This window comes from Salvia splendens, chromosome 2, assembly GCF_004379255.2.
Source record: "Salvia splendens isolate huo1 chromosome 2, SspV2, whole genome shotgun sequence".
NCBI lineage: Eukaryota > Viridiplantae > Streptophyta > Magnoliopsida > Lamiales > Lamiaceae > Salvia > Salvia splendens.
In genome coordinates this window covers 953,274-967,152 of record NC_056033.1, presented here as the reverse complement: position 1 = coordinate 967,152, position 13,879 = coordinate 953,274, and the positions used below count along the sequence as shown (strand labels likewise).

General features: G+C 38.4%; 1 protein-coding gene and 1 pseudogene across 1 annotated transcript; one reads left to right on the top strand and one right to left on the bottom strand.

Moving 5' to 3' along the window:
• Nucleotides 1-2,466: 2,466 nt before the first annotated feature.
• Nucleotides 2,467-4,159, bottom strand: LOC121762952. The gene is made up of 2 exons (XM_042158982.1): nucleotides 3,897-4,159; nucleotides 2,467-2,841 (listed from the first exon to the last, which is right to left on the bottom strand). Exons 1-2 carry the CDS (start codon nucleotides 3,964-3,966, stop codon nucleotides 2,597-2,599), a joined length of 315 nt encoding a protein of 104 aa, XP_042014916.1. The 5' UTR covers nucleotides 3,967-4,159; the 3' UTR covers nucleotides 2,467-2,596.
• Nucleotides 4,160-4,660: 501 nt separating this feature from the next.
• LOC121759085 lies at nucleotides 4,661-7,505 on the top strand (annotated as a pseudogene).
• The last annotated feature ends 6,374 nt before the right edge of the window (nucleotides 7,506-13,879 follow it).

The window sequence follows — 13,879 nt, the reverse complement described above, 5'->3', positions numbered from 1 at the left end:
GTAGGCGCGCAAAGCGGACGTCAAAATGTCGGTGGTCGTGGCGCCGCTTTGGTAGCGCGCCTCTTCCGCCGAGTAGATGCCGCAGAATTTTTTGACCTGTCGGTCGACTCGGTCAAAGTGACAGCGGATCATTTTAACTGTGCGCTTGCGGGAGCGGTTCGGCTTTATTTGGTGGTAGACCTCGACAACCTTTTCCCAGAAACACTTCCGGGTTTGTTGATTCCCGACGATGGGATCGTACGAGACCGTGATCCAGGCGTTGTACACCGCCATCGTTTCGAGGTTGTTGTACGGATGTCGGCCAAGATCCTCTTCCTCTTCCTCTTCTTCCTCCTCGTCCTCGCCCGTCTGGGGTTGTACACTGCCTCGGCCACCTCCACCGCCTCGGCCACCTCCACCGCCTCGGCCTACTCCCGGCGTGGGATCAACTGGAAAATCCTCCCGGATCTGGGATAATCCCTGCGAAAACCGCGGGACGTTGGGACGAACATATGCATCAAGGTCAAAATTGGGTGGTTGGTACCCCCCCGGCGTCGCCGAACCCTGGGTCCCCGGCGTTGACGAACCTCCACCGCCCAATGTGTTGATCATGTTCTCCCAATCGCCGAATGAGTTGAGATCCCACCCGCCGGAGCCGGAGCCGCCATAGTTGCCCTCGCCGTCGCCGGACATCTTGAGTTGGGTTATGAAAATTTCAGCGAAAATTTGAGAGAAAATTTAGATGATATGAAGAATAGATGTGTAGTTGTGTGTAAATGAGGATGGGTTTAGGAGTATTTATAGAGTAAAAAATTTAATAAAAAACAAAAAAAATATAAAAAAAAACAAAAAACGGTAATAATACCGTTACAAATTTTTTTTTTTTATTTAAATTCGAATTTTTTTTTTAAAAAAATATTTATTGCGTCAGCACGTGACGACGCCCACTCGCGGGCCGGCGAGTGGGCGTCACGCACGACGCCGGGCTGCGCCACGTCGCCTAGGCGCGTGGCGAGACAGCTCGTCTCCTGGCTCGGCGAGTCGAGATGCGCGACGAGACGCGGGACGAGACGGGACGAGATGGAGGCTGCAACGCGTCTCGCCGGGGTCTCGTCTCGCTGAGACGAGACGCGAGACGCCGGCGAGTCCCGTTGTGGATGGTCTTATCCTATACTCCCTCCGTTCTCGGATAATTTGTCCCATTTTTTCATTTCGGTTCGTCCCACATAATTTATCCTATTTCATTTTTAGCATTTTTGGTAGTAGACCTCATATTCCACTAACTCAGTTCTACTCCCATTTTACTAAAAAACTAATATATAAAAGTAGGACTCACATTCCACTAATTTTTTCAACTCACTTTTCATTACATTTCTTAAAACTTGTGTCCGGTCAAAGTGAGACGAATTATCCGGAGGGAGTATTCCACATCATTTGCATAAGAAAAGACAATAGATGATTTTTAATAAAAACATTTCATTAGTATCATTAGAGCATCAGCAGTGGCGCGGAATTCCCGACGGAATTCCTCGCATAATTCCCAAAAATACTTTCTGTTGTTGGGAAATAAACACAGGCAATCACAAATATGAAAGAGAATGAACACCAGAAATTGTTTGCCCAGTTCAATACAATGTGTATCTACGTCTGGGGGCGATGCCAAGCCAGGGATTTCACTATATAATTTCAGAATAAGCATGATTTAACAATGAGGGAGCACCTCTATTTATAAGCAACTAGAGAACCCTAATTCTAGTCAAACTATGAAACATATATCACAAGGAAAAAATACTTCAATGAAACAAATCCTAAACATGGTAGGAGATAAATTAGGCTCCATAATTAACATCAGCCACGTCATACGGACTTCCCACTGCACTGCCTAGTCATAAAGACTTCCCACTGCACAGTGACGGACATCCCGAAGGACTTCCCACAATTAAAAAAATTTAATGCAATAAACGGGATTTCCCGCCGATGTTCGTGGGAGTCAACGCAATGACGGACGTCCGCACGCCCGTCGCGACGGAATTCCGCGTAACGCCGCAGAACTGCGGTGTCCTCGGCGGAATTCCGTATCCGTGCATACCATGCACAATGGCGGTCCGCCGCAGAATTCCGGCACGCCGATCAGAATTCTGCCGGAACGGGCGCCATTACTGATGCTCTTAGTATTGACATACAAATATCTTGTTTTATATAGTTGTCAGTAATCAATTTAAGATATTTATCAACTAATCATATCCCCTTCGTGTAAACATCTAGTATAACATAGATTGTTGACATAATTGTCAGTTATCAATTTAAGATAGTTATTAACCTAACATCACCCTATCAATTAGAGCTTAAATATTTATGTTTTGCTATAAATATTTTCACAGAGATTGTCATCTTTAAATTGAGAAATTTCCCTTTTCTTTATACTAGCTTTTTTAGTTTGTTAGTTTTGTTATATTGTCATTAGGCGAAAGCACATTAAGCGACTGATGACATGGAAATATTATCATTAATTTTTAAAATTTAGTTTTTCAATATTTTGTCTAATGATATCTCCCATCGTCGGTTTCAGATCGAACGACATGGCAAAGTGTCAAAACCTAGGAGATGAAAACGAAACTCAATCCCGGATGCCAAGTTCGACTTCAAGCTCGTCGTCCTGCTCAAAAAGCCTCAGGAGGCGGGCGTGTTGCTCCTCTCGCTTCTTTCTTTGCCACAGCTTGAATAAGAAGACGGAAAATGCCCCAACGGCTACAAGGCCGAGACATATGAGGAGGACTTCCAACCACGTGGAACCTCCAGACGACTTCTTGCTCGAATCCTTCTGGTCAGATGAATTTGACGCAGCTGATGCGTCCGCCAACCCTACACAGACGACATTAACATTCATGAAACAAATTTGAGCTACACAGACACACATGGAGATTTATAAATTACTTTCAAACAAATTTTATACTATAAAATTTAGAAAATATAGCCCCAACCAGAGATTTTTTCTGCTTTTACATGTTCAAGCACAGCATCGTAACGATGTTAACCAAACGTTTATGAAGTTAGACTCAACTCCAACTAAAAAACCCAGTTGATGACTTGATCCCATACATCTTTTACCAAATCTGAGCTAGCCTAACAAACGCTTGTACGGGAAAAAGAACTATCGGTCTTTACCAAGCTCTTATGAAGAAAATGTCGAGCTCTGCTCCAACAAAAACCAACACACAATCATACCTAGCTTTTACTGCCTGAGTAGCGTCATAAACGTTCAAGCAGTAATCGTTCTCTACCGATCTCAGCTCCAACTAAAAGCAACGTGTGATTCAGTCCAGCTTTTACTATGTCCAAGCTAAGCCTCATCACCATTCAAGAACTAAATCGCTTCTACATCAATTAACAATCTTCTACATCACACAAGCTAAATTCAGGCTTTTACTCATTCTGAGCTAAACCTTACAATCATTCAAGAAATAAATCACCATCTTCACCAAAAATCAGCTCATTTACCGATACATTTACCCGATATATACACAAATCGAGCCTGATTAGATTGGCATTGAAGCATTAATGTTGAACTAATGATTAACATTCCACCCCAAAAAGCACAAGACTTGATACTACGCTCAACCTATCGAACTAGTTAGATCAAATCAACACAAAGCAATCAAAACCTCACCTAACATTAACAACCATGAATCAGAGACACAGCAACAGCTAAATTAACAATAATCTCAAGAGAATTTCAGCTATTGCCTTCAAAATTCCAAAATTTCCCCCTTTTTAATTTCTTCTCAAATTAATCAACTTGATCCCTAATTTCTTTCAATCCCACAAAAGGGCTCGGAGATTCGACCTTAAAAATCCAGCTACACAAAACTGAAAAAAAAAAGAAAAATCTTGAATCTTGAACAAAGAAAAAGACATACCTGGGATAAACAGAAGCGACAATAAACATGAGAGAAGCAGCAAGGAGCTCCGATCTATGATCTGTATCATCGCAATTAAATTCTGAAAATCCCCTTTCGTCTTCTTCCTCTGAGTTTCTTTGTTGGGCGATTTCTACCACCGAATTAATTTTCTGGGCTAATTGGTGTCGGGATAACAGTTGGGATGAGTTGAATGAGACCATTCAACAACTGTCTATTCCACCACTCTTCCCACTAATCAACCAAAAGAATAATTAATTTTAGTTGTTGTTTACTTTGTTATTTGTTATTTGTTATTTGTTATAACCATCGACGTTCTTTGCCTCCGCTATTTATTTCTTCTTAATTCTTGTAATAAAATTATTGATAGGATTGTTGTAATATTATGGTTTCAATAGTATTTATTTAATCCACTTAGAAAAACCAAAAAAATAGCTTGATGTATAAATGGCCGAGATATGCACGGATTTTATATAGGAGTAGTACTATTTTTTTTCATTGTTAACATGGGTCTACGCAAAAAAATATTGGTAGGAACTTTTTTAATTTTATTTTTTATGTGATATTTAAAATTATGTCTAATAGAAGATATTTTTTCTAACTTTTTTATTTTATATTTTAATATGCTTTTCTTCAATTTTTCAATTCAGTTTTTTTTGTTCATTTATTTTTCACTTCCTGAATCCCTAAATTACCCGTGAAATTTAAATAAAATGCGGCATATTCTCAACGAAAATGGGTACCCCTGAGCGCTATCATAAAAAAACAAATTAATAATCTACCAAGAAACCCTAAAAATCTTCCTTCTCTTTCATATCCTCTCACTAAAGCCTCTGCTGCGCTCGGATTCAATTCATCTCACTCTGTAAGCAAACGCTTCATTCCGAGTTGAATTCGCTATTTTTGCGCTCCTTGGTTTTGATATTTTTGTTTATTTAAGTGATTGTTATTGCTTTTTATTTGTTTTCCAGATTCTTCTAATTGAGAGAGTGAGTAAAAGGATCCTGCGAAGCCATGGCTCTGGTCAGTCTATTGTTGCTTTCGTTTTTTTTTACTTTGGTTTATGTGATGAATTTTGTAGATCTGTGATTGTCCTTGGAGTGAAGTGTTGAGCTACTTATCTGCTTACTTTTGGATTGATTTCTATCAGAAATGACAATTGTGGTGTTCGTTTGCTGTTGCTTTAGATAATATGGACTTGAAAATATCATTTAGTAGTTAATTGAATTAAATTGAAACAATATGCTAGTTATGGTTACCTCACTGCTCACTTGCAATCTCTCCCGAAGCGAAATTTTGACTGGAAAAGAGAGAATTTTTTTACTTATTGATTAATTTTTAATTAAAAAATGGATTGTATTTGTATATTTGTAATTTAACTAAAGTTTAGCTTGATGCTGCTTGATTTAATTTGGTATGCCTCTTTCATTTCGTACATGTACAACTACAATAAGTAGCCTGGATTGAGCATCACTGCTGATATGTCTTTATTTGGAAGTGAACTTATGGGTTTCATGTTATTTCTTTTGGGGCTGATGTACCTAATTTGAAGAAGGCTATGGTTTAAAATCAATTTTTTTAATTAAATTGTGGACTAAATAGATTTGTCATGCATTTGTATCAGTGCTTCTTGCTTTCTTTATGGTTTCAGATTGCTTGTTGACATTATTTTAATATGCTACCCAGGTTTTGCATTCTACTGCAAACAAAAATGCAAACAAGACACTTATTGTGTCCGAGTTCAATGGTGTAAAGGTTGAGCTAGCTAAGGATTTTCAGATGGGTGTTACAAATAAGACCCCAGAATTCATCAAGATGAATCCCATTGGGAAGGTATGTTGAGATACGATTCAGAAATAGTATATATACTAGTTATTAAATAATCAAAATTTTTGCCATTCTCTTTTTTCCTCATTTTTAGAATTTGGGTTGTGTAGATTCCTGTGCTTGAAACGCCTGATGGCCCAATATTTGAGAGCAATGCTATTGCACGCTACGGTAAGTGACCTCTTGTTAATTGTTGCAAGTGAGCGAACTTTTACCCTGACATGACTCTTGATTCTTGCTTCTGCTGTACAGTGGCTCGGTTGAATCCCAAAAACAACCTATTTGGCTCTTCCTCTATTGAAAATGTAAGGGGCTGTTGTTTGGCTTCTGGACATGGAATAAATTTTGTTTTTTTGTTTCATTTCATATGTTTTAATATTCTCCAATTCTATGTCATTGTTTCGTTTATTGTATTTCATAGGGACAAATTGAGCAATGGATTGATTTTTCTACTAACGAGATTGACGCTCATATTTCTGCCTGGTTATTCCCTAGAATCGGTCTACGTGCACATCTTCCTCCGGTAGTACTACTACTTACTTTTATTTGTAATCCTCATAGTCATAAACCAACGCAGTAGCTCTTTGATATTCTGGTTACCAAAATGACTGATAAATATATATTTTTATTTCTGTACAGGCCTAGGAGGCTGCAATCTCTTCTCTGAAGAGAGGCTTGGAAGCTTTGAACTCCCACCTTGCATCTAACACCTACTTAGTTGGACACAGTGTCACACTAGCTGATATCATCACTGTATGTAATCTGGTGTTAGGATTCAAGGCAATCCTTTTAAAGAGCTTCACCTCAGAGTTCCCACATGTCGAGAGGTACTTTTGGACCTTGGTCAATCAGCCAAACTTCAAGAAAGTGTTGGGTGACATTGAACAAGCCAAATCTGTTCCACCTGTTTCAACCCAGAAACATGGACAGCTGAAAGAAGCTGCGAAACCAAAGCCAAAGGAGGAGGCAAAGGAGGCCAAGAAAGAGGAACCTAAGGCTGTAGAGGAAGAAGAAGCACCTAAACCGAAGGCGAAGAATCCTTTGGATCTCTTACCTCCTAGTAAGATGGTTCTGGATGACTGGAAGAGGCTCTACTCTAATACAAAAACCAACTTCCGTGAGGTTGCTATCAAAGGTATGATTGGTCCGAGGCATTCTCTATTGCTCAATATGATGTTTGAAAATCTGCAGAGACCTTATCATATTCACTGCATTTTGTAGGTTTCTGGGACATGTATGACCCTGAAGGATACTCCCTCTGGTTCTGTGATTACAAATACAACGATGAAAACATGGTATCTTTTGTCACCATGAACAAAGTAGGAGGATTTCTGCAGCGTATGGACTTGGCCCGCAAGTACGCCTTCGGCAAGATGCTGATCATCGGTGCACAGGCTCCATTTAAGGTGAAGGGTTTGTGGCTGTTCCGGGGGACTGAGATTCCTAAGTTCGTTATGGACGAGTGCTACGACATGGAGCTTTATGAGTGGACGAAGGTCGACATCAGTGACGAGGCACAGAAGGAGCGCGTGAGCCAGATGATTGAAGACGCTGAGCCATTCGAGGGCGAGCCTTTGTTGGATGCCAAGTGCTTCAAGTGAGAGAGAGAGATACGCTGGCTTGACTTTTGTGATTGTAGTCTTTATCGATCCTTTGATTCAGGATTTGTTCTACTATATTTTGTGAACTTATTTTCAGTTTTGTAGCTTTGTCAGTTTGCTATGTGACTAATTTGAAAACAATGTTGGATTAATTGAAGATATAGAAATATACTTTTCCGTATATGTCGTTTAATGTACACTGTATATTTTTGTTATCATTGTTTTTCAAATGTCAATACATATTGTGGAAGGTTATTTTTCGAGTATGTATACAAATTGATGATTGAAGTGGATTTATGTTGAAAATTTTCAAGTGTTGAGTGATACTATATCAAAATCATAGAATGAGTACTTTTTTTTAAAGATAATTTTAATTTAAGTAACGCACTCCACTGTGAGATTGATCATTATGATACTTATTCAATAAAGGTCACCCCACTTTCTTCAATAGCTTATAATATTAGTGCTCTTGGTTTATGATTAGACTACATTGCACGGAATTCCAATGTTCTTACTGTCATGTTATTCTGCAATGCAATGATATTAGTAAATTAATTCAATACTACGTGATTCCAGTTTCCTAGCTAGGTGTTTTTTGGGTTGCAAATTGCAGAATTCAGGCGTTTAATTACTTATTGCACTTTCAAATTACCATATTCTAATTAGTCAACCCATCGATTTATAATTTTTTTTCCTTTACTTAAGCTTTGTCACATTCAACAGTTACCATGAATTAAATCATATTTGGGCCTGCGGAATTAGAATGAGAGCTTTCAATTGCTAATCTAATGTTTTATACCACAAAAAGTTTAGATTTAGAATTAAATTACATTCTCAATTCCACAATTTGAATTCCATATCAAAAGTAGGTAATTGTAATTCCCTCCGTCCCATAGTAGATGTCATACTTTCCTTTTTTGTTTGTCCCATAAAAGATGTCACATTTTCTTTTGAAAAAAGTTTCCTCTCAAATCAATATAAATATATTATTTTCTCTCACAGTTAACACATAAAACATCTCCTAAATCCTATGTCATTCTCCAAGTGTGTCATCTATTATGGATGGAGGGAGTACTATAAAATTGGACACCTTCGCACATTGCACACACTATACACACTACGCACAATGCACATACATACTGCACACACTATACACACACAATGCACATACACACCGCACAAACTCTGCACACACATTGTACACACACTGGACACACATTGCACACACTATATACATACACACTATGCACACTGCACACACTCTACACGCAATTTGCATACACTATACACACACTGCACATAAACTGCGCCCGCACACACACACACATTGAACACACCCTTTGTATCAATTCCTTCAAATTCAATTCCGTATATCATTTGTACCGAACAAAGAATTTCGAATTGAACTGGTATAATTTTAATTCCTTAAAATTCAATTTCGTTGAATTCTAACCGAATTCTGTAAAATTGGATATATGTCGCGCTTGAGCATATAATCCATCAACGAAACGATAGCAGTTCACTAGCTATTTTTAAGTGAATTTATAATTTAACTGAGATGGATTTTATTAATATTCCCCCGTCCTCCAAAGTTTGTCCCAATTTAACCCGGCGCAGATTTTAAAAAATCATTTGACTTGTATTAAATAAAAGTGTGTAGTGGAATAAGGGTCCCACTTTGAGGAGACCGAGGGTGTATTTAATACTCCCTCCATCCCAACTAAGTTGAGACAAAAATTTTGGACATGGAGATTAAGAAATTGTGTTGAGAGAGGAATAAAATAGGAAAGATACAGAGAGAGTAAAATAGATGGCGTAATAAAGTAAGAGTGATTGTATGTTTTTTTTGTTAAAAAAGGAAATGACTCAACTTAGTTGGAACAACCCAAAGAGGAATACGACTCAATTTAATTGGGACGGAGTGAGTGTCTATTTTTGGTAAAATTCAAAGTAGGATAAACTTTTTGGGACCGACGAAAATAGTAAAATGAGACAAACTTTGGGGACGGAGGGAGTAATAGCTTATAGCCATGATATTGCTACTTCTTGGTTGAAGGCTAGAAGCATATGCTATTAATGTTGGTGCGACTATATGCAAATTGGGATAGCCATAATATTGCTATTTTTTTCTCTATTTGGTTTGAGTTGATTAGTTAGAGTCTAGTTAGATGGTTTTGCTGTTTTTAATCTTGTTATGGTGTCGTTGCCTTGTGGTTTTTTACTCACCACTTTAGTGGTTTGATACTTTTTTTAATAGTGAATTGTATTGTTTGCTTATCTTTATAGGAGGCTGATTCCTCTAGACAAATCTTTTACTACCAAAATTATTAATTTTATTGACTTGACTATTTCACTCATTCGTATCTTATGGTAAGATTCAAAATTTATACGGATCAAATTCGAAATGTTTTGTTCTTAAAAATCAAAGTCTCTAGATTTGCTGTAAGATTGTTAAAGTCGCATGTACTCTTTTATTATATATACTCCAATGCTTAGGATTATTGTGTCACATATAATGAGCGATATGTTGGCATATTGTATAGTACTGACTAGATGGCACCAATTTTTAAAATATGTGTTGAAAAAAGTGTAATATAGGTTCCATTTTTATATAAATATATAGATATTTCTTACTTAGTTAAATTTGATGGTGAATGCAATAACAAATAAAGTATGTACTTTTATATGTATAATGTCGTCGAATTTATGATTTTGTACCCTATAATGTGAATGCTCCAATAGTGATGAGAAGACTATGATTATTGACAATTAAAAAAGGGGTGGGTGTTATAAAACATATAAATATTCAAATAACAAAGTAATTTGCGTATATATAGTTCTGGCTAATAGGCATATCAAGAGATTAGATTACTGATTCTTTTGACCTCTTCTAAACTAGTCTCGTATTTTCACATATTCTACAAGCAAAAAGCCCACAATCAGCATCGCAATAACTTTATTTTTAAAATACTTAAATACGGAGTATGTCTATTTCTAATAAAATTTTGGGTTCCAATAAAAATGAATGATCACCAAGATAATAACAAAGTTTTAAACAAGAGAGTTGATGACCTACATATATATATATAGACCATTTTAATTCATAATTCTACCATGAGCTTCAAAATTCATAATTAAATTAACAAGAATCTAGCTGAAATTAAGGTACGAGCAATGCCCATACAAATTATAAATTTAAAGAATTTGATATACATATACACGATATCCTTAGAATTAAAATAAGTAAGAATATTATTGAATATGGCAAAATTTACCAACATATTGTTTTTTATTATACAAATTTTTTCATCGTATAGATATTTTGTGGCTTGACCCTATTGACAAAGTGCCAAGGAAAGATGACTCAATCCCCCACACGCACAAAACGAATTAGAAATTAAATGGAATAATCTTTTTGGATACGAAAGTATTTTTCTTTTTTTATTTCATATGCCAAGAATATTTTGGCACCAATAAATATTTTCTTCCTCAACAATAAAATAGCTGCAACTTGGTTTCTCCTTCGTGCTTAGTGATGGGAAAGAAGCACTTTTTCCTTAAAAACAGCTATCAATTTTTAAAATAAGGTTTAATCCTGGCATGAGAATTTGGCATTATTTTATTTGCACAAATGGTTATATTGGATTATGTATAACGAACCTCAGTCATGTTGACACGTGATGATGAAATTAACGTGCCGAATTCTTGCCATGCAACCAATGATCAAGATGCCAATATAAGTAAAAGAAAAGGGAATGCAATTAAATTAAGATATTAGTTCTTTAATCTGATATTTAACTCTAGTGAATTTGGGATTGATTTGACAAGATTCTTAGCTTCAAAGTAAGAATTAAGAATATAATATAATATGGGATTATTAGTATAGGGAGCTGAGCGTGCCATTTTCAATTTATTTAGTAAATAAAATCAGGAAAGCTCAAATTAATTATTTGCATCATAAAAAATAAGAATGCATGCATACATTTGTTTTCATTTTTTTAAATATTAAATAAAAATAAGTTAATTAGGTATATTTCTGGAGGGGGAGCTCCTGGTGCAATGACTTCGAATGAGCTGAATGTTCTTGAGAAACATCTTGAGACATGGATTTATCAGGTTCGCTCTGCCAAGGTACGTTTCTTTCTATACACGAAAACGGAATTTTATCTCGTACTTTATTTCATCATTATATGTTATAGATATCATACTATATGCGAACGTGTATTGATGAAATAAAATATTACGAACATAGACTTGTTTTAATTAAAACATGCAATTTTATTCTCATACTTTTCATGATTTCATGCATTATTAGTTATTAACAATGAACATTTGGTACAGATGGATATTATGGCTCAAGAAATCCAGCTGCTGAAGAATAAGGTTAGCTTGATTACAAAATGCATTTCATATATTTTTGTACTACAATAATTCAGTTATCCATACATTAATCCGCAAATATGTAAATATACTAAGTATTATATAATGTCTAAAACACTAAAAATTAATAGTATTTCCATGTTTAATATAGGAAGGAATTCTTCAAGCAGCAAACAAGCATCTGCAAGAGAAGGTATATACTATATACAATATACAAACATTTATACATGATGGGGTACGTACTAAACAAGCCCAATAGCAGTGACAGCTCGGCCAGCCCAAAGCCCAAGAGTTCAGTTCGGCATTACCAAAGAGTTCGGCCTCAGCCTACAGCTCGGTAAAAGCCAACCAATCAAGCTCTGCTCTCAGGTCGGCATCAAGCTCTACTCTCAGATCGGCAACCAAAGCAGTTCGGTCTCGGTATTCGGCCGAACAAGGAGTTAGTGGACCCATACAGGATGTCCAACACACCCACTACCACGTGATGTCAGTTCAGGCCACGATCGTAGGCCATGACCTACGCTTCGCCCACGATCTTAGGCCATAACCTACACGACATCCACGACTTAGGGTGGTGATGCAAGCCATGATCTGAGTTCATTATATAAATAGAACTTAGATCTGATAGAAGAGGTTAGAATCTCTCTAGAGAAACAATCATATAGCAAGTCTGTGTTGTAAGCTGTATTTGGCAGATCAAGCAATACAAACCTGCCCCCATTTCTCCCCGTGGACGTAGATTTACCTCAGTAAATCGAACCACGTTAAATTCTCTGTGTCGTGATTTATTTTTACGAGCATTTATCATCATCAAAAATTCGCGGAATCATCACTGGCGCCGTCTGTGGGAAGATCAAGAACAAAATTTGTGATAAAGCGAATTTTTGATCCATTTTTTCCACCCAAAAAATGCATACCAGATCGCAGAATACCCGCATTCCTGCCCGTGAGAACCCGGAGGAAGCCAATCCATCCCATAGGTCTGGAAAACAGCCTAGGGATAAATCCACCACCAGTTCTCATGGCGAAGGAACAGGCCGCTCCAAAAATCGTCCCACTGAGTCTTCCCAGCAGCCTGATCTGAATGAGGCTGTCAAGCTGTTCTTGGCTGAGAAGCAGGATGAGTTTTTAGCCTTCCTGCAAAAGAGCCAAGAGCCGAAGACGAAAACGGAGGATTCTCCTTCCTCATCCAGACATGAAAGTCACTACCGCAGTAGTGCCGTGTCTTCCAGGAAGAAGAATCCTCAACCCCGACATATTCCTGATCTTCCTCGGTACCGGAATCACAGGAGAACTCAATCTCCTCCATACCGACGAGATATCGGATTCGCCGTGTACGGAGCACTGAAGACTCCGTTCTCGGACGACATCACCCGAACTCCCCTACCACAGAACTACCGAACTCCGTCGATGACTTACGACGGGCTCGTGGACCCTCACGATTTCCTGGGGCGCTATCAATATAACATGGCGAACCAGGGTCTCAACGAGGTCCACATGTGCAAGCTATTTCCCGAGCTGCTCATCGGGAACGCGAGAAGGTGGTTCGATAGCCTCCCCCAGGGCAGCATCAGATCTTACCGAGATCTAATGGATGCCTTCCACAGGAGGTTCTTTCAGAAAGCGGAAGCCCGAATCACTTCGGCTCAGCTGCTTTCCATTCGTCAAGGTCGCGACGAAAAAATCAGCGACTTTATGACAAGATTCCACAAGGAATGCCTGCAAGTGGACGATCTCAACGATCTGCTTGTCATTTCGGCATTCCAAAATGGAATCCTGCCCGGAGCTCTCTACAGGAAGCTCGTTGAGTGCGGTCCGCAGACAGCTCAGGAAATGTGGGACATTGCGGACCAGTACTCCCGAGCCGATGAGGCAGACCGTCGCAAACGGTCGTTAGACAGCTCATCGTCCCGAGGAGACAGGAGGAAGCCCGATCATAGCGATCAGGGACATCCTCGCCGAACTCCTTTTGGCGATCAGGGACATCCTCGCCGAACTCCTTTTGAAAGGATTCAAAGGACTCCGGTGCAAGACAGATTGGGACCCCGTCTCAATCCCGAGAAGCCGCCCGCTCAGTTCGTACCGCTGAACAAGCCGAGAGCGGAAATTTTCGAACTACACTCCGACCTGTTCGAAAAGCCAAAGCGGATGACGAAATCTGCCGCGCGCCGACCC